Source organism: Primulina huaijiensis, chromosome 2 (genome assembly GCF_012295235.1).
Source record: "Primulina huaijiensis isolate GDHJ02 chromosome 2, ASM1229523v2, whole genome shotgun sequence".
NCBI lineage: Eukaryota > Viridiplantae > Streptophyta > Magnoliopsida > Lamiales > Gesneriaceae > Primulina > Primulina huaijiensis.
In genome coordinates, this window is record NC_133307.1 from 27,656,692 (window position 1) to 27,682,808 (window position 26,117).

Here is a 26,117-nt window from a genome sequence, read left to right on the forward strand (position 1 = left end):
TAAATTTAATGAAAACTACTCTGACCAAATAACCCATTTATATTATATATTATAGATGGCATACTACAAGTATTGTCATTTTTTGAATTTATATTTCGACAGAATAAATAATTATTGCTTTCGATTTGAAGTAAAGCATACGTATCTAAAATTTATTGCGTTTGGATTTATCTTTTAAACTTCGGGTTTTGTTTAAATATTACAACAACAAAAAAAATCGAGTTTTCAAATATAACAAATCAAAACCGCTGGACAGCACTAATCCATGAGTATTTCCACAATATATATACAATTGTACATTTTTCATTTACAATTGTACATTTTTCATTAGAGTTTTTTCGCCAAATCTTCGTGAAATAGCAACAATACATACTTCTCTATTGTGAAAATTAAATGTATATCTTAGACATTAATATTTTATAAAATTTGTATGAATATCCATGCATCAGCGGGAAATCTGACGAGTTGAAGTTCGATGATATCTCATAAACAAGTTATCACAATGACCAACAAACAAAATGATCAGAAAAAAAAACTCATTTTACTACAAGTCATCTTTTAAGACTGTTAGATTAGTACGTATGTTATCTATGCTAAATATATGTTGCAAGATCGAGTTGGATGACACATATACAGCAACCAGCAACGTCCGGTTAGTAAAGATAGTGTCTGAGCGAATCGAGCCGACTTGATACATTACTTGTAGCAAATTGAGTTTTTTTTTTTTTTATGTTCGTTGGTCAGTTTGGTTATTGGTCTTAAGATATCTTCAAAATATTTCAGTTCGTCAGATTTCCGACTAGCACAGTAGGTGTTTGTTCAATTTTTATAAAATGTTAAGGTCTAATATGCATATTTAATCATACAAGAGAGAAATGTTATTTTTTATGTTTCATATGAGGTTTGGTGAAAAAAAAAACCTTTTTATGAGTATTCAAATTTATATATTTTCTCTAAAAAAATTCATTATTTTACCAATGCCAAAAAAAAATATATCTAAAATTTAAAACGTTGGGTTCTTCTTTGAAACTTACCTCAAAATTAGTATTTTTTTAGCACTCAAATTCAAATATCTTATTCAAAATTATATAGTACAAAAAATCATATGATATCGTCTTATTGATCATTTTTATGATATGAACCTCCTACGGATCCAACTCATAAAATATTATTTTTTATGATAAAAATATTATTTTTTACTATTGATTCATATGAGAACTACTTATAATATAGTGTCATTTTGTCCCAATTTGGAAATATCACCAATACATGAAACTGCGTCATTAGACATCTTTGGCAAGTGTGTGTTCGAATTTTAACCCTTCATTAAAATAATTTTTTCAATATTTATATTTAGGTATAAAATAGTTTTTATTTTTGTTTTTGTTCAAAATACTCTAAAAAAACATAAATTACATTTTTAAGGGGATAAATTCCTATTTAAAGACGTGTTTTATGCCCAAACCTATTCACGTATCGTAGAATATTTTGAATAAGATTTTCAGAGATGTGTCAGTAGTTAATTAGTGATTTCTAATATTTTATTATTAATTAATGTCCCGAGAAAGGCCGCATATATTTTTATAATATCAAAATTTATTCGTATAATTAAAAAAGCAAATCGATTCAAAACTTGAGAGATCTATTTTCTTGATATGATGTCACGTATTTTAAAGGTCATTTTCAAATCAATAAATAAATCAAACCCATCATTATATAACAAGTCCCTTTCATTTTAGATTAAATGTAATAATAGGTTTAAATACAACAATCTTGGTACATTATCATAATTGAATTGACATTTCCCCTTCCCGGCGTACAAAATAAGTAAGTAATTCCAATGCTACAATTTTTTTATTTATAAATTTTGGAATTATCAAAGGAGGTGTTTGTTTTGATTTTTGATTTTTTTAAAAAAAATTAAAACGGGTGGGATTTTTGGTTTTTACGTGGATTCGGACTCTTGAGTCTGGACTCTATTTTATTATGAGATATTTATTTTACTACACCATAAACTTGTGGCTTTGATTTTGGATTTGATTGAACTTCATATTTTTTCGATTCGTGGTACTTTTTTCAATTTTGTTTCAAAATCTGAGGATCAATTTACTAAAAGGAAAAAAATATACAGTTTCTTAACTTTGAAAATAAAAATATCTATTATATAGTTATTTTTTAGGGGAAGTTGGTGAAAAATCCCCAATCAAAACATTTCTTTGGGTTCACTCCCTATACACAAAATTGTGGTACTATATCATACAAATTGTGGTACACTTCATGTGGAAATGTGGTACACTTCATGTGGAAATGTGGTACTAAAAAAGTACCCAGGGACCGAACACAAAAAAAAACGACGGCTGAGGAGTGAAGGCCAATTTCCCTTATTTTTTACGTTATAGCTTGAATTAGCCTTTAATTTAATTGATATAATTATGGCAAAAAGTCAAAGTCTTCCTCACAAATAAGCAATTCATCAAAAACATGGCTTTTAAATATATCAAATCTTGATGAAAATATAATTTTAATGAGGCATGACAATTTTACACAATGGGACATATCTTACCTCTCTAAATTACGAATGTAAATAAATTGAGTTGACTTGCAAGTTTTCGATATGAAAAATATTTAATTTGTATTCGAAATTATCGAATTCTAGTTAAATTTTATTAAAATATTTGAGATTCGAATCAAACTCGAGCTTTGAATCGAACTCAAACTCAAATATATCTAATTTGAACCGAAGAACTCTCCGCATTGAGTTCCTTCTTCTTGGAGGATGATTTCAGAGGAACTTATGAGGCAGATAACTACACTTTCATGTCGGCCACACTAGCAACCGACAGGTTAGAGAACTCAGTGTAGAAGAACACTTATTTTTTGAATAACCTGTGTTATTCATTCATTGTGAAACAATACATATACAAGGCTAAGAAGCGTAACACACCACAAAACTAGGAAGAATCACAACTGACTCCTAATAACAGGGAAAGACCATAAGAATATGAAAGAATACAACATCTAATTAAAACCAGTGTTTTTATAATCGGACCGTTAATCGAACCGGTCAAGCCTTAAAAAATGGTTCAACCGGTTCAACCGAACGGTCGAACCGGATCAATAAAATTAATATTTTATTTATTTTATATCATAAATAAAATAGTAAAATATTGATTATTTATGTTTTTATAGTTTTTACTTAATTTTTAAGATGAAAATTACAACAAATATCCAAATAAACATCACTTTTCAAATTCAAAAATCCAAATTACACCTAACATGTAACCAAATAGTGATGACAAAGTTTAAGTGCCCAAGAAAACATCAAGTTTAATTATACAAAAAAGTAGCAAAAATCAAGTTTCTTATACAAAAAAGTATCAAACATCCAGTTTCAACTTTCAAGTTGCATCCTCTAATGCCCACACCGCATCCAATTCTTGAAGTGTTCTTTCGTAGTCATTATCATCTTCATCCCCACCATCCAAAAGTTCTTCCAAGTCCAAAGAAGATGTTTTTTGCATTTCACCAACACCTTTAGCTAAATATTTTTAAAAAAATTAAAATAATACATGTTTAGCAAACAGAAAGCAAAAATTTGTTAAAAAATTTTTCCGGTTTAACCGGGTTTTTCCGGTTAAAAAACTGTTTTCCGGGTTTTTACTTATCTCCGGACTGGTCTGGAGGCCGGTTCGCGGTTGAACCGGTCCGACCGGCCGGTCCGGTCCGGTTATAAAAACACTGATTAAAACAAACTCTTGTTCCGTAGCATCCAAGAATGCTAAAGACCTAACTCTATATATTTCAACACTCAGTGATTCTTTTAGACGGTAGGTCGAATGTGTCTCGATTACAGATGGAAACATGTCATGTTTAAATCCGGCTCGGTGTTAAACCCGCTTTATTTGGATCGGGTTAGATACGATGAAACAAATTTTGATATTTAGGCCATCTCCAACCGTTAATTATATTTTAGAGCAAATTTTGCACTAAAATAATTGAATTTATGCATCATATTCAACATCCAACTCCAACCCATTTATTTCAAATATTACACCAAAAAAGAATATTCTCGGAATATTCTTTTGATTTTACATGTATTAATCTTATATTTTGTATTTGTATTTGTATTTGTGTTAGAATTAACAATTTCAATTGTTATTTTTGTATTTTTATAAATTATATTATTGCANTATATATTATTAATAATAATTTTTTTATCATATTGAATAATAAATATTTTAATATATAATTTAAATTCATAATATTTTAGGATTGAAATAACTGTATTCATTATTTTATATTTAATATGAAAAAATATATGTTTATAAATTTTATTTAGTTATTAGTTAAGTATAAACTAATATATTTTAACACGTGATAATACATTTTGTTCTTAAATATAATTAATATAAATTTGGAAAGTAATTTTGATGATTTATTAATTATTAATTTTTTTATTATATAATAACTTAGATTAAGAAAATTATAATTTATAAAATTAAAAACTCTATAATTTTTAATGAGTACAACCCGGTTGGACCCACTGGGTTGTGGGGCAGGGCGGATCTAAAAGTGTGGAGGGGCAGATTAAGACCACAAGACTCGATAGTTTGAAACATTTTCATTATCACAAAAACTCATATCAAACGGTTTAATGAGTCAATTTTGTGAGATGAATATTCTATTTGGGTCGTCTATGTCAAAAATATTATTTTTTATTATAAATATGAGCAAAATTGACCCGTCTTACGAATAAAATTCTTTCATTCTTCATCCAGCTTGAGAACTAAATCGAAGGTAGCGTTTATGGCATATGAGGCCATTGATAGTAGTGAACTGTGAAAGTATGAAGGTCTACTGAAAAGAGTTTGAAAGTTAAAAGGTGTTTACAAGGAATACTAAAATCATATAGCAACAGGTCGATGAATTTATCGGTGAAAAAATAAGGACATATATACTGTCAATTCAGGACAAGCATGTAAGTCCATTTGTATAATTTAATTTAAAAATTAATTAAAAAAATTTAAAAATTATTATTATATGTTACTTATACACTAGATACAATTCACTGTGATTTTATTAAATAAAAAAGAATATTTTGGTAATTTGAGAAGATCTGCATGCCTATTTATATTTTAAAAAAAAAATACCATGAAACCAATATTAATTATTGTAATCCCTTGACTTTAATAATTTAATAAGTATATATGCATAATGACAATGATTTTATGCTAAATAAGTTATATAAACGTAATTCTAAACTTAATGATCAACTAGGCCAATTTCGTGTTCATAAATAATTTATGTTATATTTAAAAATAAATTAATTATTTTTAAATTGAAAAACATATAAGTATAGAAGTAAAAGAGAATATATAAGATAAATAAAATATTTAAGATATTATATTATATATCAAAATATGAATTTTTATTTGAGCAAATAAAAATTAATTAAAAAGCTAGATTTTCTTCAAAAATCTCATCCGTTTTGACGACGGGGTTCATCTGTACTGCAAATAGCGTAGGGCCTTTCATTGTTTTGATGTTTTCAGAAGAGAAGTAGATGATAATAAGCTGCCATTTCGGTTCTCAAACCTGAAAGCTTGCAAAATAGTGTTATGGAGGCAGTGAGCAGCTTGATTTCTTCGTCCCCACAATTCTTCTCCAGAACCCATGTCAGAAATTGCTCTGCCTCGTCTTCCTCTGGTATTTTAACCGCGTACACCCCTTTCTTGGCTTTTTTTTTGTTCTGTTAAGTGATATTGAAGCGAAGAAAGCGAGTTGGAAATTGTGGTTTTGCTCGGAGTCATGTTCTCGAGTTGTCATTACTACAGCTGTTATCCTTTTATGGTCATTTTTGTGTGTGGTGAATGATATTGTTTAGTTAAGTATAAACTTCAACTTCTTTTGGGGCTTGCTGGACATAGAATTCGAATTGAGTTGTACTGTGTTGGAATATAAGATATTGTGTCAAGTATGGGAAGATGAAAGATGTTGGATACTTGGATGATCGTGAATACACTACTAGATTAAGGAATGAGGTTGACCCATTGGTCGAATGGCAAGAAGCTTGATTCTCGTAGACAAAGTGTCTTTTCAAAGTATTCTAAATGAATAGATAATTGCTGGGAGAGTTTCCTCCATAGATCCGACCAATCTCGATTATTTATTAATAGATAGGGACAAGTGATCATCTAGGAGAAAATAAAAACAGAGAAAGAAAGAAAGCAAGGAAGCAAAAGAATGAGGTTAATTTTGTGATATGCTGTCATTTCGTGTTGAAATGTTGAGTGCCAACTGAAACAAAGTGAGGCGAAATGCTGTTCGCTACAGGATTATTTGAGGGCGTTTCGATTCTCTGAGCTTTCTAGTTATTAATTCCACCCAGTTGATGCAATGGAAGAGTTGTTGTTTAGCTCCCAGTCTTATTTATATAAACTCTTACATTGCAGTTAAATGTTTGACATTCTTTACTGCACTTCCAGTGAATGAAAATTCCTCTTGAAAGTTTAATAATTTTTTAGATAATTTCAAGATATAAATTGTGTGCTGAGGGAGGATTCATAGGGGAAGCTGTATGAATTCTTAGAATAAGGTTGCCCATGTCAACGCGCACTTGTTCTTGAAGATAACACTGATCTAACATTTTCATAAAGTTTTCAGCATGTTAAAGATATGTTGCTTACCATCCTATTAACATTCGACGGTAAATTGCTTCGTAAATTTTATTGTTGAATCGAATTATTGCATCTAAAATCTTATTTGGATCTACTACCCTTTAAGATATGTCTCTTGACGACACATTATTGAATGTGCTGACAAGTATCCAATCCAACTTTTTGAGGAATTGATGTTAGTTTACCTGATGATTTCTGCAGTTTCTCTGCTTCCTGATCAAGCAACTCCGGCTCTTTCCGCTCCATCTACTATTGCCCGATATTCTCCGTCTTCAGTACTTATTCAGGACCAGCGTGGTGAAACAAGGACGTTATCGTGGTCAAAAGAAGAAAATACAGTCCAGGTTAGACTTATTGTGGTGAGAAATGTCAGTGTAAGAGCAGTGTGTTAATATTTCAAACCATTTATGTATTTATAATAAACCTTAGATGATTTATTCTCCCCATAAGACTTTACCTTGTATTTAAGTGCTGATGAATACATGTGCTTTTTATCAATACATTTTGTTATCTTCTTGAAGGAAACATTGGATAGAAGACTGGTTGTAATGGCACCTGATGATTTATTCTCTCATCTTCTGTCGCCCATAAGACTTTACCTTTCATTTAAGTGCTGATGAATACAAGTGCTTTTTATCAATACATTTTGTTATCTTCTTGAAGGAAATATCGGATAGAAGACTGGTGGTAATGGCACCTGCATTCCCATCTAATGAAGATAACAACTATCTTGCTACTGGTCGATATGTGAAAGATTTGGGCCTTCAATTGCAGCACTGGCCATCATTATCGTATCTGTAAGGGCAGTCTATCGGACTTAGTTCTTTTCTTTGAAACTCTGCCATAAATTTTGATATCTTACTACAGATGGCCATCGTTAAACAGAAAAGAACTACCCTCACAAAGGGCAATGGCATCCGTTTCAAGTAAAGGAGAGACATTAATAGGTGTAGAAGCAGACCGTGTTGTTGCACTTGCAAGAGAAGCTTTATCTGCATGCAAGGAGGCAGCATCAATTGTAAAAGATACTAACCTTTTCGAGTCTCATCTTTACTGCCCGTCTGATCTAACGTATGTGTCATTCATTCTACAAATTTTCGCTTTTTATCTTCTTTTTAATATCTTTTGCAAATACTGTATGACATATTTTCTTACTGTTGGCTGCCAGAGGTCTAGCCAACATTTCTCTGCGGCATAAGAGAATGGTGAGGTCAACACGTCTCCCGGAGAGGCGAACGAAGCAGAGGAGGTTGCCAGAGCTAAATATTGAGGTTCGGGAGATTAAGCATCATAGGAAGCCGGAATCAAGTGGAAAAAATGGAGGATTTGATTCTAATGATACCCTTCAAATGTTCTTAGGAGGACCAGAAACAAGGCAGCTATTGACTGCCAAAGAAGAGTCAGAACTGATATCGAAGATACAGGTTTGTTCAAGTCCTAATTCACTTTGATATGCAGTGACCTTTATTTTTGCACACTTTGATTTGAGTCTTTGGCAATTTTTATTTTACCAGGAGTTAATGAAACTACAAGAAGTGAGAAGTAGGCTTCGGACTCAGTTTTCCCGGGAACCGACACTAGTTGAGTGGGCTGCAGCCATTGGTATTAGCTGCCAAGCCTTGCGGTCAGAGCTTCACTGTGGTAACAGTAGCCGGGAGAAGTTAATTTACGCCAATTTTCGCTTGGTGGTTCACATTGCCAAGCAGTACCAAGGGCGTGGGTTAAACTTCGCAGATCTTTTACAGGTGAATGAGAGCTTGCATACTTTATGCTTCTTGGGGCTGTATTATTGTTAGATTCTTGAATATAATTGCATACTTCCTCTTGAGATGATTATGCAGAACTTTGGTGTTAGGTTATCGGAAACGTTCTTATGAAGCACAGAGATATTATTCTCTTGCAGGGAGGAAGCATTGGTCTTATGAGAAGTGTTGAAAAATTCAAGCCCCAAGTAGGTTGCAGATTTGCGACTTATGCCTATTGGTGGATTCGGCAAGCAATAAGGAAAACCCTGTTTCAGCACTCGAGGACGATCCGCTTGCCGGTAATGCACTATTACCGTATTGCAATTTTCCAATTTTATTTTAAGTTATTTTCTTTCTTCAAACTTAATTTTATGATCAAGTAAAGAAACTCCAGCTCATCTTAAGTTTTCTTCCTTATTACCAATGTTTTTGTGAATCGTTGTTTAATGATGAATTTGGTGTTTCAGGAAAATGTCTATGGCCTCCTGTCGAAGGTTTTCGAAGCTAAGAAAGTATGCGTTCAGCGAGGCAATCATAACCCAAAGAAAGAGGACATAGCAGCATGTGCTGGCATGACAGTTGAGAGACTGGAGAGCTTGCTTTATACAGCTCGAACGCCTGTCTCAATGCAGCAGCCCATATGGATGGACCAAGATACAACATTTCAGGTACTCTTGCTGCCATTTCTCAAGCACAGGCTTGGAATTTGAGCATCGTAGATATTGCGTCAGAGAAAATAGTCTGTGATTTTTCTCTGATGTTTGATTGATTAGATATAGTGGCACTGATTAATTTATCAACATTAGCAGATAACAGAAATATGGTGTACGTTTTATTTTCTTTGAAACTAGAAACATGGTGTATTTTAATAATTGGTTTCTGGAATCATTCCTGGTCAAACTTCTTGCTACCTTCATATATCACTTGGATGGCTGGCATGTCTGGAGCATCATACTGGTCCTTTGGTGTTCAGATGTATTCTTTGAGATTAATTCATCGTGCAAATTCATGATTGAGAGACGAATAGTCTTGATTCCGTCCTGCAGAAACATTGCGAATTTTCAATGTTACAAGTGAGCAATTACATGTCAATACGAATGGGATTTTCTGATATAACAAATGGATGTGTACTTTAAATATCACAGGAAATCACTGCAGATCCGAGTATCGAGGCCCCAGAATCGAGTGCAGAGAAACAACTAATGAGACAACACGTTCGAAATCTCTTGGGCATTCTCAATCCGAGGGAGAGGAAAATAATCAAGATGAGATTCGGCATTGAAGATGGCACACAGAGATCCCTGTCGGAAATTGGTACTGATTTTGGGCTAACAAAGGAACGAGTTAGACAACTGGAGTGTCGAGCACTGTACAAACTGAAACAGTGTCTTGACAGCCATGGACTAGCAGCATATACAGATATGCTCGTTTAGGATCGATCATGTAGCTGTAATGTGCAGTTATACAAGTGCAAAGCGGATACGATCTAGTGAAAGCATCCAAATACAGTGTACATGATGGTATCGGGATATTGATTTTCTCATCGTTAAACCAAACCGTTGGATGTTTAACGTATGGCTTCAGTTGTCATAAATATGTAAATCTTCGTTCTTGATATACTCCATTAAAGCATAACTACTTTTGTGCATTTTCAATGGGCTCGAGTTTTTGGGAAAAACAGTTTGTAATAATTTTTATTTAAACAACTGTATGATAAATATAACTCGGTTATGATATCCGTCACTCCACGCTACAGTTTGTGATAATTTTTTTCTTTTTGGAATTGACAGTTCGATATTATAAACAACAAAAAAAAAAGTGCAAGGGTCCGGTGACCCAAAGGTCGTTCTGGCACAACAACAATATACATTCTTATAGGACTAACTTTTATGCAATTATAAATGATTTCAACTTTGATTATGGAATACAGAAGAACCAATTAAATTACTTAAGTTTGCCTAGTCTTGTTGTTATTCTTGCCATTCGAACTGGAATGCTGCTTCCCCTAGATTCTTGAAGCTGGCAAACATGATAGCCACATTATGGCGTACAGGAAACAAAACCTGGAAACTGACAAAGGCAAAGGGAAGCATTTGGATTTGTATTAAACCGTCGTGATCATGAGAAATACACTGTACGTGTAGAATAAGAAGACGTTGCTATGGTTCCGATGATATACAAATTTGCTGGATACAAGTTACAAGAGACATGGAAGGACCAAGGAATTCGGAAGAGGGACACGATACCAGGGTGAGGAGCGACTCAATAGATTAAAATCATGAATTCGAGATAACATATAACCTGCCATAGGTTTTCCTGAACAAATGTTTTTCCGGTAGAACTACTCAAATTCTAAACGTTTTCGACAGAACCCATTGATGATGTTTTCAAATATTCAATGTCGTAAACCTCAGGTATATTAGGTGGAACGGCACAGCGTATCAGTGCCCAGTTCAGTCCGTCGAAGAATGGGTGTCGTTTGATCTCAGCAGCGCCTTTTTCTGTACCCAGGCGATACTCAGGTTCCTTCACCAGCAGGATTCTGATGAGATCCCTGGCCTGAAACTTAACAATTGGAGTGTTGGGGAACTCGAGTTTCAGCAAGATGACATTGGCCAATGTATCGTCGTTTCCAGTACCTCTGAACGGAGTCATCCCATAAAGTAGTTCGTAAAGAAAAATGCCAAACATCCACCAATCAACGGCGCTTCCATGACCTTCTCCTTTGATGATTTCTGGAGCCAAGTACTCGTATGTACCAACAAAAGAGTTGGACCGTGCCTCTGTAGGCTCCTGGCTCCACCACAAGCTGAGGAGATGATCTAGCCTCGGATGAATCGGTTTTAAGCTTTCTTGATCTTGCAGTTGAAGACATAACCCGGGGGCTAAAGCACGACATCCTGCATGACGGTCCACCACAGAAAGGGTCGATGCAGCTAGATCCAGCACAGGGACCAGAGACCCTAGGTGGCTCCTTCATTCCTACCAATTTAATGAGAGTTGGGCTAACAGAACATCTGAGTGGTAGATCAAAGTCTGTTAGCATAATGTGACCATCTTTACGGACAAGGATGTTCTCAGGTTTAAGGTCTCGGTACACGATGCCTAGCACGTGCAAATATTCAAGAGCCAGAAGGACCTCAGCTACGTAGAATCTGCAAGAACCAAATACTATAAAACATCTAAAAACCACCAGTATAGCTAATGAAGACCAGCAAGTAAAAACTTCATCAAACATTAAGTAGCATATTTTGTTGGCAATACCAATTTATCCATGACTATTCACGCCATGAGACAGGGGTTAGTAGACACCGATGTTTTTCAACAATCACATAATCACAAAAAAAATAAGCTTCATATAGTACATTATAAATCAAAACCAGCTTATTTCATTAATACCACAATATAAAATCGTCTTTACAAAATAAAATCTGAAAACGATAATATTTTTTATATCCAAATTATTATTTTTCACTGCAAAGTATTATTATTTTTTGTTAATTATGTTATAAAAAAATATTATGTATTATTTGTTGATTTGACTGAAAAATATTATTTTTATATATAAAGTATTATTATTTTTTTATCAAAGATATGAACATGATCGACCCGTCTCACGATATAAACCCGTGAAACCGATGCACAACAAAACTACTCATCAATTTCACTTCATGAAACATATTTTACAACAGGCGCCACTGAATAATTAATGATTAGTGATGGTGTTTGTGTTAATTAAAAAATTGAACTTTTAAGTTGTATTTTTAAAAAAAGTAAAGTTTCTAAAATATATAATATATTTTTTTACTAAAGTTCTTGGTTCCACAATTGTCATTTGTCAATATTATATTATTATCGAAATTTGATAATGGATAAAACTAAAACAATAGAATATAAAATATATTATCGACTCCCTATTTCATTGGATCCTTTCAATTTGTCTGATAAATTTTTTATTTGTACTAAACATACAAAATGACCAAATATTTCAATGTAAGAATTTTTCTACTTAGATACAGTAGATAGGCATACTGCATTGCTAGCAGTCGTATAGTGCACCGGCTTCGAACCTCTCTGTGAAAAGATTGTGTGGGATATTGTTAGAGATATAACTCCATAAAAATGTTTTTCTAAAAAATCAAATAGGGGATTGTTGTAAACAGCGAATTATTAGAAACACAAAACTCCCGTGAGATGATTGCATGACTTAATTTTGTGAGATTGATATTCTATTTAGGCTATCTATAAAAAAAAATATTATTTTTTTATTGTACAAGTAAAATTGACTCGTCTCACGAATAAAGATCCGTGAGACGTCTCATAAGAGACCTACTCATATTGTCAAACCATAAGCCATTGAATGCCTTATGTGGCAAATGAGAGTGAATAGAGTTTAAATTTTTTTTTTAATAAAAAAACCTTCCGAAAATTATATATACTTTAAAAAAAAATAAAATAAAATTATTTTCCAACCTTTACCGAGTCACCGCCTCACATATCCGTTATTGTAGTATGTATGCAAAATATTGCACAATCTTAACCTTTTTTATATGTGAATATAATTGTAAAAAGAATATAATAATAACTAAAATTTAGCCACTTTTATATTTCCGATAACTTAAATTTTTATACATTTATTAATTTAATATTTCCAAGAAATTAAAAATTTATATCTTTATCTCCAGACAATAACTTCGGATATATTTTCATAATTTGATTGTTAATGTGGATCAATTAAAACACATTTTCACGAAAGAAAAAAAAACTGCTAATAAATTTTGATTTGGGCCATTATTCTAGAAAGGATTTCACGATCAATTAGCATTACTAACGTATCTAATAACAAAATCTCTTCCAAAAAACAAATATAAAATAAAATCACCAAACGAAATATATTATAATTAATTTTCAACTTAATTTTCTATTTACTTCACTATTAATTTCCATAAAATTAACGAATTATTCAAATCTTGAGCCAAATTAACCATCATTATCTCCAATAAAAATTAACTGGAAAAAATTATAGTATTAATCCACTCGATCTATAAATTGAACTTCTAAACATTGTCAAGGTGAAGAATTAATTACTAATCCATCTGCATATTCTCCAAAGATGAGATTCATCTTTCCAATATTTCTCCTCTCAATAATTTTTCTTCATCCCGTATTATCCTTTGAGAACAAACGCAGATGTACTTTTACGGCTAGCTACGATGTTTATGTCATCGATAGTCTCCCTCGGAATTCGTCGCCGTTATCCATGCATTGCTGGTCTAAAAACGATGATCTCGGAAATCATACACTTTCTCCGGGTCGAAATTTCAACTTCGGTTTCTGTGAAAGCATATGGGGTAGTTTGTTCACCTGTCATCTATGGTGGGAAAGGAAGGACAAAACTTTCAATGTCTTTAACTCAAACTGGAAGTACTTAGCATGCTTGAAAACTCATCAATGTTATTGGTTCGTAAAGGAAGATGCTATTTATTTCTCGAATGTGAATCCTCCGACGAACATAGAAAAAGTATATCCGTGGTGACAAATTAACATGCATGGCTTGATTAATTTCTAGACTATCCACTGTAATTAATATAATTGCTTTATTTTGAATATGATCAAATGATATGGGTCGTTACTTTTTTTCATTAATTTCTGATAAATTAGCCAATAATTAAGATGGAATATTTTTGAGAAAAACTTTATTAATTGATTATTTTGTAGAAATAAATGAAGTTTGACAATGAATAATGCGAGATTAATGTTAGTTCAAAAGAGCAGATCCGCCAATAAAAGATAAAGCCAATCTCTTTTATATTATAATAATTTAAAATTTTCTGTGTATTTTTTAAAAAAATTTCTTTAGTACATTTTAATAATTATTATATATCTTTAGGATGCGTGATCTTCACTTTATTCATGTCGTGTACTATTGATGGGTGGATCATTATTGTATTCATTTATACTAAAAATATATTATATTTTTTCTGCTATGTTATTTTTGTTCGGTTTTTTGTTTACTATTTTATTCTCTTTGGTACGATTTTATATCATTTATGGATTTATTTTCATTCTTTCACAGTAAATTTTATTTTTTTTTGACGTGAGATATAGTTAGTTCTCTCTATGTACTTTCGTTTTTAAATTTATTAGAATTCCAGTACGACAATATAAAATTATATTTTTTTCATATTAAAGGCAAATTTGCATTATCAATTATGTGATTTGCATGTTTTTTTTTCATTTCTGGTATTTTTTTTACCAAAGTCCATCGTGGAAATTGCTTATGTGACAGACATGGATGTTGACATGAATTTTTGTAAGGAAAATCTTGCATATGTTCGTGATTATTCGAGAATATTATTTTGAATGATACACAACAGACTCGAGAAAAAAATAAAAAAAACATACAAATTATGTAACTAAAAATACAAATTTATCGTCAACAAGAAAAAAACATGCAAGTTATATGAATAAAAATGCAAATTTATTGTTAACAAAATCGAAAGTGGAAAAGTACATACAAGACCAAAAAAGTAATGTTATCCATTGTTTTCAGCAATCTTACTCTTCTAGTTTCCAAACATGGATTTGCTCATGAACTCGTTTACAAGCTTAAAACTTTTGATCATATCAAAATTTATAATCAAATTCAACTTTTGAATTTAAAATTTTCAACTGGAATAGTGAAATCAATATTTGTTTGACCATCAATGGTTGAGAGATGCAGCTATCCGTGAGTTCATAATTCTTTTCGATCCAGGACCATGTTTGTCCTTATGTGGGTTCATCCTAATTAGGCTCATTTTATGCATCAACGCCTTGATCATACGAATGTCGTAACTCTTTTCAATTGGACCCTACGAATTATGATAAGAGTGTCTAATAGTATGACTTCATGATTCCCTAAACATAACTAATAACGCCTACAAGCTAAGAGAACCAATCTATTAGCATTAGTGTACAATAACGTCTTTTTATCACATATATCCTAATTAAATCTACAATTATTGGTACATCAAAGATTGTATATAAATTCGAAAGTCATGTGAAGTATCTTTGAAAATTCGTAGTTGCATCCCTTGTGAAACTAGGAAATCTTTTTTTTTTTTAAGTATATAATTTTGCATTGGCTAGAGATTCCTTGCATTATGATTTCCTTAGACTACATATGATTTTCACGCCCATAGATCATGAGCAGTGAATCCTGACTATGCACTGGCTCTTACATAAGTCGTAACTACACTCAATCTCGTAACTTGATAACCCCCGTGAAATCAATAAACGAGTCAAAATATAATACTAACATGTGTAACCTTAGTGTTGTCCAAATTATTAATGATGTATAACCATAACAAATGACTTATCCACCCGATAAATGGTAACCATTTAAAAGTCCAACCGAAGGTAGTTTGATTATCTCATGATATGAACAATCATCTGCATGTTCGAACATCTCTATGATCCTATCTAAATCAGCTAAGTTTTGCAAAAGCTTAAAAAGGCTTTATAAAGTGCAGATATAGTCTGTTGGACCTAGTGAATCCTGTTGGCACAAGCAATAAAATAAATAAAAAACAGTAGTAAGATTTCGAAATAAATTCTTCTACATCTCCATTTTTTTTGGTAGCAAGAAGATATTTCAAGTAGAAATTTGGAAATCATGAACTTTTTCTTTCGAGAAAAACACAGTCACTCAATAATGTTATTTGAGAATTAAAAATGTATCATATCTAATGGTTTACAACGGGGATCATCTCCTATTAACATTTTTAGCATATTTTATTTCGGCACGCCATCTTAAAAATAAAATAAGTGATGAATTTCTGCACATTAGAGAATCCATATCAATTTAAATGACCAAAAGCCCGATACTTTAGTTTAGATGATAATTTTAAATGGGCTAAACAAAATATATAGACATAGTATAATATGCAATTAATTCGTACACATTAAAGAATATGACCACAATACAGCACCAAATTATATCACAAATTATTTGAAACTCAAACTATAAATCTTTTATAGTTGAACACATGCACACACACACACATCTAAATATTGTTTTCCACTTTATAGAGTCAGAAGAATAACATATGACAAAGTCACCACACATAATTTTGAATCACTTCAGGTAGTTTGGCATAATATGAATAGACTATGCTTATGTAGGTAAGCTAAGATGAGGTGCTTCGATCTCGAACAAAAACCCGTAAACCGCCGCGAAAAGTAGCAGTAAGCCCAGGTGAGAACCTGGGGCTTTCCTTTGGCTGTACCACTTCGAATCGAAATCGTCGCAACAAAGAGACGGCAACACTTTTTATCTCCACAATTGCCATTTCTTTACCTAAGCAAATTCTAACACCAGCCTGAAAAACAGGATACTTGAAAGGGTTTTGGTGGAAGAAAACCCCATCTTTAAGCCATCTTTCTGGCTTAAATTCCAAGCAGTTCTCACCCCAAATCTCTTCGATTCTCCCCATTGCGTATGGATGGTAAGTAACCCTAGTTCCCTTTCTCAATAAACTCCCATCCGGAAAAATATCGTCCTGCAAACAAAATTTTGAGTCGAATTGAACTGGTGGATATAGTCTCATGCTTTCATAAATGGATGCATGCAAATAGTGGAGCTTTCGAATCTGTTCGTAGCTGGTGATCCCTTGTTTGGGTCCAAGAACCCTATCCAACTCGGTCAGGATACCAGCCTCGACGTCTGGGTGATTGGTGACTAGCCAGAAGAAACTTGTGAGGGCAGAAGCCACTGTGTCGCGGCCTGCTAAAACGAAGCTTATGACTATATCCCGGAGATAAGTGTCATCGTTGATATTACTCATGAATCTTGATAAAAGATCATTTTTGTGAGAAAAATCAAAACTTCGCCTTTGCTCGATGACTTCTTGAGCTAAAATATCGAGAATCTTAATTGATTCCCGGAGTTTTTTCTCAGTTCCCAGGTTGAAAACTCTTTTGATCTTCCAAACGAGTGGGGAAGCATTCATGGCTCTCTCTGCTGAAAGTTTGGACGCTAAATCGAAGGCGACGGCGAACTTTGATAACGGAAGCGACAGTTCCAAACACTTGGGGTCTAATCCGAATGAAAACTTAAAGATGAAATCAAATGAAAATATTCCAAAAACATCTTGTAAATCCAGTGTTTCATTTCTGAAACAAACTGATTCCAAAAGGGGTATCAAACAGGTATCAATTTCTTGTCGAGCAACTTCGAATGCGTAGCTCCTGATGGAGACCCGACCCAGTTCAAAAATCGCCATTTTCCTCTGAAATCTCCACAAATCTCCATCCACGTTGAATATCCCTCGTCCCAAGAAATCACCCAAGATTGCAGAAAAAGGCTTCCCTTTCGGGAAATTATTAAACCTGGTTTTTAGCATATATTCAACGTTGTCTGGATTTGCAGTGACTGTATTGTTCAGAATATGGATATATATGGTTCGAGATGGAGAATTTTTCAGCAAATGAGTGTACCAATCGCAAAGATTCGGAAACTGTGTTTTCCAGGTGGATTCAATATATGCTTTACAGATCTCACAACTGCACGAAACCCTGATTTTCATGATGGCGAAAAAGGTTATAGACATTGTAATGATGAGCAGAGGTAAGAAAAACATGGACAACATGGAGCCATGAAAAGACTGAGCCCAAGAAAACATGGAGTCCATGGAAGAATGGGAGAGGATATGAAGTCTACAAAGTATTTATAGAAAATTTGATGGAAGAAATTTAAGTCAATTATCACTTCACATTTACATTAAATTTTTATCTTCTGCTGCGTATGATTACTAACCGAAGTAAGGATGACAACTTTCCAGATGAGCTTAGAGTTTCGCGAGAAAAACCGAAACGGAGACGGAGATCTCCGATTTTTTCGAGTTTCGGTTCGGGTTTAGAGATTTTTTAAAATCCCTGAAGTAGTTCGAGGTGAGTATAGGTTTACTATCCTCATCCCCGAACCCGTCCCGAAAATAATATCAATAATAAAATAATAATATTATTAATATTAATAATATAATAATATTATTATTTTTTTAAAATATTATTATTAATATTGATATTAAAATTAATATCAATATTAGCATTAATAATAATAGATAATAATAAGTTTTGGTTTGAGAAAATTTCCGAACCCGTCCTCGTCGTGCCACATTAATATTTTTGAAATGAAGATGGCTGATCCCCGCGGTTTCGAGTTTGGGGATTCTCTGAACTCAAAAAAAGGAGATCGAGACGGGTATGAGAGTGGAGATGAGGATGAGGATGACAATCCTGCCCCCTCACTGCCATCCCTAAACCGAAGTAAGCGTAAAAAAAACTAAATATAGCTTTAATAATATACACATTATCAAAATAAATTACACATGTTTTTTTAAAGTGATATTAGTTGCATTCCATTTTATATTTCGTCAATTACACTTTCTGAATAAATTTTTATTAAGTAGAGGGAAAAATAACCTAATTCACCATCTAAGTTATATTGTTTTAGGATTTAGTATTGTAAATAGTCAGAAGTTGGCCTTTACCTTGGAAGTTGGTTTTTTGGCTTCTGATCCAAATTTGTTGGAGTGCTGAGTTGGTCTGACACTCTTAATATAATATCAGTAATTTGACCAAAATATACAAAAATTAATAGTTAGTTTATCAAAACTAAAATTTAAAAACTTAATTAATCAAAACCCAAAATTGACAAAGTAGTGGACCAAAAAAATATATTTTCCAAGACTAAATTCAAATATTTTAACCAAAACTTAAAATGTAAAATAAACTATATGTTCTAGTATTTATAAAAGAATTAGGTATAGAACTTATTTTAAAATAATTAAAGATACAATCAAATCCGAAAATATTTCTTTTTGGGCAAACTGAGCCCATGATCTCCGCCTAATCCAATAATTTTTATTGAATTCCACGTGTTAGAATATCTTTTCATTGGAATATATGTACCAACAATTAATTTAAAACGTGTTATGTATGTGGATATGGGTGAGACACATCACACATATCGGGGTTGGGAGAGTCGAATTTAATCATCATTGTTATAATAATGCATGTCTTCCTGTATGAATTTTAGTCCTTTCAGTGGTGTCGTTCAGTGCATGGGGTACACGTTTTTTATTTTATTTTAGTCCAATCTGGATAATTCAGCTTATTCAACTTTAATCGGATACTTTAGATCATTGTTAAAATATATATATATATATATATTTGGATACTTTATATCAAAATAATGTGACATTCAACTGACACGTTGAATTTTTTACATAATTGTATAATATTTTTACATCATGTCCAACGACTGGAATGTGAATTTCATATTATATATATTGAGATCCAATATTCCTATACATATTTTCATGTATAGCATAGAAAACGTCTGTATTAGTATGATGTTTTAAAATATATATCTTTCAAGTAAAATATTTACCACCTATCTTATTTTTAGTTAGTAGACCAAAAAATTCATTTTCTCGATTTTGAAAAATATACCATCGGTCTTTATTCCATAAATCCGAAAAACTAAAACAACAATGATATATAACAACTCATCTCAATTGGAATAAGAAATACAATATAAACATAGTAGCAATAAAAAAAAAGTGAGAGAGGTAAAAACTGCACTTCTTGATAATCACTTAATAATTGCGAGCCGTATAAGAAAGTTTGTCAGCTTCGACACATTCTCTTCACTGAAGCAGAAACAATGCGTAATACATATAAAAGTGTTATCACATCGCTGGTTCAAATTTTTTTTAACAGAACATAATTTCTCATATTCACGTGATGATCGTGAAAATTAAGTTTCAAGTTTTATAAGTTTAAGTGAGTTTAATATGGAATTAAACGTGAAAAAATATTTTAGTTATTACCATAATTTTATTTATATCAAGACAATCAATTGATCAAAGAACTTATATGCATACAAAATTTAAAAATAAATGTATAAATCTTAGAAATTTTTTTACTATCAAGAGGAACCACTAAAGAATATTTTGGTCCCTTCAGGATTTTTTTATTTAAAAATTTGATATTATCAAATATTTAATATTCAAAATTTAAAAATTTACTTTTAACAAAATATAATTTAATTCAAAACTTTGTTAGATTGACTATTTTTTCCTGGATAGAAAACACTTTAAGCTTAATCTGTGTTTTTTTATAGTGTGAATCTGTGCTTGTTAGCGCTTTCTATAATACGAAATACACTGAAATGTATAGGTTTTTGAATTGATTTGGTATTTTTTTCTCACAGCACGAGAATAGTTTTTTTTTTTTTTTTTTTACTTGTGAGTTTTCAATGTATTTGGCCCCAAAATTAATTCATTTTTGCAATCATAGTTGCAATTTCGTTCCGAGCGTAATTTCACTTTCCTTGAGAAAAATTTATCCCCGACTTCCTCAAGGATACTCGAAAAAACACCTGAAATGTCTTTTCGAATTGAAGAATACAGTTGTTTTATTCAACCTCTGAGATGATCTCTGTCATTCATCATATCATATGACAGATTGAAGCACAATTCTTTTGTATTTTTCGGGTTTGGCACATTTTCGAAAATGTTGCAAAAAAATGTTGGATGCTTTATTGTTCGGCCAAACATGCGACTGTTGGTGTATGGGAAAAAAACACATGTATTGGCAAATAATTAATGTTTCTGCCAGCACAAAAAAGTTTGGGAGAAGTTGCAGCATATTGAACTCGTGGTGCATTAGCATAAAATTATTTACATTTACATAGAAAAAAAAATCTATTTTTATATTTATTTTTTATTTTTTTTTAAAAAAAGGTAATGACTTTAAATTATATTTGAAATTTGGTAAATGAGTGGCTGAAACCTCAAACATAGATGTTATCATTCCACTTGTCAGGAAAACTGAAGACGATATCAAACTTACCGAAAAACTCAGACCAAGTCCGATAAACATGAACTAAAATTTTTAAATCGATAGTTTACATGGAAAGTTCAATTTGAAGCGAGTATCATAATTAACTTATCTTAGCCATTTCGAATATGAGAATGTTTGCAAACTCCAAAAAATATTATTCATTAATATTTTTTTAAAAAAGTTTTGTGTATTTATTAATCTCAAATTTTGCGTTAACTTCATCTTGATTTAACTAAAATTTTGCTAACTCTCTGTATTCTTATATCCGAAAACTGCTTGAAAATATTTGCCAAGACTCATGATTTATTAGACTCGAGGACTAGTTAGGCTCACACTTTTCATAACTTTTCATAAGGGAAAATATGATGGTATTTATTTATTAATGAACATTTTTTTTTGGCCAAACAACTCTCGTTTCTAGTGTTTTGGGTAACCTATTTGTGATAAATTATTATTTCTATTATATTTTAAGCATTAGATTTTCAGCTTTTAAAGCTATTTCAAGCATAATTATGCAGGTTATGTGTAGATGTAATTATTGTTTCATTAATCACCAATTTCCATCTAACAATTATTCACATATCGTAATTGCACCCTCTAACCCTAGGATCTTAGTTTCAATATCCAATATATAATGTTAATTTCTTCTTTAACAATCTATGAACTGTATGCTGATGAAAAATTATGAGTTACAATCACATTTTTGGCTTTTCTTCATTTCCCCCTATAATTTAGGGGTTTTCATGGTTGAGTCCTTATAATTGTTTCTTATATGTATGAAGGATTGAGCGCCCGCCGTTTACCAAAAACTATAGTTTGTGAAACATTGCAATTCCAACATTTTAAACTCGACAAAAATCTAAGTGTCGCATATTGACTGTTTTTCTAGAAGGAACAACTATTGAACCCCAACAATTTTCCTCCAATAATCACATTTTTTACAATCCATGAGATTCGAGTATGTAACTTTGGCTCTGATACCAACTGTAGGATCAAATTTTAGTAAAAGAGATAAACATTTGATCTTACAATTGATATTAAAATCAATGTCACGTGTTCGAGTCTCCCAAGAAGCATATTTCTATACTTTTTGGATGAAAGGATTTTTGGGTTAGAGCGACCCCTTGGCTGTGTGAGTGTAAAAAAAAGGGACATTATATCTTAATAGGTAAAAATGATTCATGGAAGAAACAACGTCAACAACAGAAAAGAATAAAATTGATCTCTACAAAGTGATATGAGATAACACCAGTAGTAGGCACACCCTTTTTGAATTCATGAGCCTAAAGATTTCAATTGTAGGTTTAGACCCTCATGTCCACCCGTAGCTTTATATGTTCTCTACATTGCAAAAATACATAAAAATAAAGTTATGTGATTTCTCCTAACAATTATAGTTTTTCATCTAGTAACAAGCGTTTGATCATGAGTTTTGTATCAGATAGAGTATTCTTGATCAATAGAATATCTGATCTGATAGAAACCTCTTCAAACAATATCATAATGTTCTCTAAAATGATTTTGGTGATTGGAAATTTCGAAACACATCTAGCAGAACAAAATGATGACATATGATATACCATCATCTATGAACCAACTAAAATCATGTGCAACTCGTTTAGATCATAAGTCGGCACAAAAACAAAAAAAAGAACTCATCAGGCAATCAACAGGTTCCTAAATTTAGCTAGCGCACTCGTTCATTAGTCGTAGGCACTCCAGTATTTATCTATCAAGAGCTAGCAAGGGCTCTAGAGACTAGAGAGTAAGCCACCCTACTCCACTTACTCCCATTTCCTTGTTCCGTCTTGGATGTCTACTTATCTTCTTGTCATCGTGGATAATTACATTTATAAATTAACATAAGATATCATCATGAAATACACGGATAACTGTTAAAAAAAGTCTAAGATTTCATCATCAAAAACAAAGATAACTATTAATATTTAATCTTTATTTTAAAATTATGGATTAATAATATATCATCATCAAAGACAAAGATAACTATTAATATTTAATCTTTATTTTAAAAATATGGATCATATATATATATATATATCTAAACACACGTCCAAACGTATATTATAACATATGAGAAGTATGGATTAACCATCTTATTATAGTTTAATCATATAATGATTTTTGTCCAGTTAATTAGATAAAGGATTTTGTGGATAATTTTCGAAGTAGTTTTTTTTATTATTATTTTTTTATGCGGAAAAAGTAATATAATAGATATTCTCTATTTTTTTAAAGCCAATTTTTTTATATTAAAATTACTTAGAACAAATAAATTTTATTATATATGTAAACATTGAGTGCCACGACTACTAGTTATAATAAAGTATGGATGATAATGGTATGAACATGTATTTAAATATATGATGCATAATTTTAAAGACACGTTTAATTTTTATTCATATATTTGTCATTGATGATGAAATCTTATATTAAAAATCTAACTCGTACGTGTCAGCCACGCCGATTTATAAATAAAACTAGCAGTGTTGACGATAAGATCGTCGGGGGTTCACTAATAAATAATTATGCATTCTAGTGAATATTCTATTTGCTAGAAGAAGACATAAAAAAAATTGTAATCATATTTATTTTTTTTTAAAAAAAAAACTGTAATGATATTTATTTGAGAAAATTATAATTTTTGTCCTTTATGTTTTTGCATATTTTTAATCATGAGAATGATGATATGATACTCCACACGAAAATGTCACGTCGTTTTCGAGGTAGCATGACATTGGAAAAAAGACTAAAATTATATTTAAAAAAATATCATACTAAAACTGAAATTTGACAACATAAATAATTAAAAACTCAAAGAGATAAATTAAAATAGAAGATCAAAATTGGATTTTTCCGTGTTTATTTTCATGCTATTCCACGAGGATAATTACAACCATTTCATCCAATATGACAACAATATTTAAATATATCAACATCTTATTAGAATATAAATGGATTGACTATTAATTTAAACAAACATTTTTTTTGTCACGTTTTGCTTTATTTTATTTTATTTTTTAAAAGCTATCCAGGGTAATCTAATCGTGTCACTTTGGGATTGAGATGTAGTTTGGTGTTTTTTTTTTGGTTGAATAATTGATTGATAGAGAAATAAAATAGTGAAAATGGTTAGATTTGATTAATCAGCCTTTTGGAATTACGCATACAAATTTAATATGGTTAGGTAGCTTTCACATTAATTCCATTCTTCAAAACTTTATATTAGTCATGCCATGCTATGATCAACTTATAATTTATAACTATCACACACAATTTAAAATGTCATGTTTGATCACGTCCAAACTGACGAATTTGATTTAGAATAGGTGGTTTCGGTTCAATGAAATTTCGAACTAGAACCAAATTAAATCAGCATATATTACACAATATTTTTTTACAACATAACTAAAAAAATGATATTTTGTCCAAAAACAATATTTTGGAATTAAAAAGTACAAAAACTTTTTATGAGATCATCTCATAAATCAATTTTGTTAAACGAATCTCCACCCGGCCCGATTCATGAAAAAATATTACTTTTGTACTGAAAATATTACTTTTCACTTTAAAATGGATCGAGAGACTGTCTCACAGAAATAGATCCATGAGATCATTTCACAAGAGACCTCTAAAAAATAATATTTTTGTGAGTCGAATATTTTTCACTCAAATCATATATTACACAATATTTATTTATAACATAACAAAAATGATACTTTTGCAATGAAATATTATATTTTGAACATAAAAAGTAATAGTTTTCATGACAAGTATAGCCAAGAGATCTGTCTCACAAGTTGACCCATGAGAGAAGATGGGTAATTTTTAGAATTGGTCCTTTTCATATTTTCAAAACCACTTATTTCGTATCCTAACGCGGCCCTCCCCACCTAGTCCCTTGACTACACACCTTCACTTGTCCGAACCAAATCGCAAATCCATCTGCATAACACTACTCTCAACCTCCATTGCCCTACACGCCATCCACACCTCATCAGCCTTGTTGCCCAATTCTTTGACCATAGGCCACCAACTACTGGCCGGAATCTCTGCTTTCTCACCCAAAGCGCCTCACCACCATTCACCCGCCTTGCTCGGCTCAGAATCCTTGCCCCATTCTTGCCTCGCCCCTACCTCTATTCTTTCTACTAGGCCTAGTCATAGTAGGAAAATCAAAATTTTCTTCTACTCGCCTCTAACTTTTCTGCCAGGACATCACCTCACCTTTAAGAGGCCTAGCTTTAGTACAAAAATCAAAATTTTCATATTACCACCTCTAACCCATTTACTAGGCCTAGCTCTAGCAGCGACAATTTACATGTATGGAATGCAAGGAATCGAGCCATATTTGAGAATGACAAACAGAACATTGAAGCAACCGTGAAGAAGATCAAGATTACCATATTTAGATGCTTCCCGAACTCTATTGACATTAATCATGGGTCGACGGAGTTCTCTGTCAGTGTTAGCTTAAACTTCCAACTGTCTTATCTCCTGGGATACTCGGTGCATTTGTAACTGTTCCTTTTTTATCTTATTTAATGGAAGTCACTTTCATTAAATAAAGAAAAAAGACAAATGAAAGTTCCCTTACTGTCTTGCCTCTCCACCTCGTCTGCTAGGTATTTCCTTAGAAGGAAAAAATTAAAATTTCAACGCATCGTTATCTCCTCTGTTAGGCCTTGCATTAACAGGAAAAAATAAAATTATAACACCTAGCCTCTTACTCCTATGTGCACATCCCCTCTATCTCCTCTGTTAGGGCTTGCCTTGGCAGAAAAAA

The 26,117-nt window shown here is 31.9% G+C and overlaps 2 protein-coding genes and 1 pseudogene across 3 annotated transcripts; 1 reads left to right on the forward strand and 2 right to left on the reverse strand.

The window, feature by feature from the left end:
* The first annotated feature begins 5,471 nt into the window (after positions 1 to 5,471).
* On the forward strand, positions 5,472 to 10,094 carry LOC140971233 (RNA polymerase sigma factor sigF, chloroplastic). Of its 2 annotated transcripts, none has more exons than XM_073433379.1 (9): positions 5,472 to 5,706; positions 6,879 to 7,021; positions 7,341 to 7,474; positions 7,545 to 7,748; positions 7,846 to 8,101; positions 8,192 to 8,422; positions 8,581 to 8,721; positions 8,890 to 9,090; positions 9,568 to 10,094. In XM_073433379.1, exons 1-9 carry the CDS (start codon positions 5,619 to 5,621, stop codon positions 9,853 to 9,855), a joined length of 1,686 nt encoding a protein of 561 aa, XP_073289480.1. In that variant the 5' UTR covers positions 5,472 to 5,618; the 3' UTR covers positions 9,856 to 10,094. The 2 variants fall into 2 exon arrangements, with proteins under 2 accessions (XP_073289480.1, XP_073289481.1); XM_073433380.1 differs by having other exon boundaries at positions 7,563 to 7,748; positions 9,568 to 10,093.
* Positions 10,095 to 10,253: 159 nt separating this feature from the next.
* LOC140971235 (serine/threonine-protein kinase KIPK2-like) lies at positions 10,254 to 11,696 on the reverse strand (annotated as a pseudogene).
* Positions 11,697 to 16,369: 4,673 nt separating this feature from the next.
* On the reverse strand, positions 16,370 to 18,099 carry LOC140961068 (cytochrome P450 94C1-like). The gene has a single exon (XM_073419386.1). The coding sequence runs from the start codon at positions 18,094 to 18,096 to the stop codon at positions 16,594 to 16,596; it is 1,503 nt and encodes a 500-aa protein (XP_073275487.1). The 5' UTR covers positions 18,097 to 18,099; the 3' UTR covers positions 16,370 to 16,593.
* Positions 18,100 to 26,117: the final 8,018 nt, after the last annotated feature.

Excerpts from the sequence above, each read along its gene's own strand:
- LOC140971233 (XM_073433379.1), top strand. The coding sequence starts at position 5,619 with ATGGAGGCAGTGAGCAGCTTGATTTCTTCGTCCCCACAATTCTTCTCC. Across the intron at positions 7,022-7,340 it reads AAGAAGAAAATACAGTCCAG|GAAATATCGGATAGAAGACT; the intron begins GTTAGACTTATT and ends ATCTTCTTGAAG. Across the intron at positions 8,423-8,580 it reads ACTTCGCAGATCTTTTACAG|GGAGGAAGCATTGGTCTTAT; the intron begins GTGAATGAGAGC and ends ATTCTCTTGCAG.
- LOC140961068 (XM_073419386.1), bottom strand. The coding sequence starts at position 18,096 with ATGGACTCCATGTTTTCTTGGGCTCAGTCTTTTCATGGCTCCATGTTG.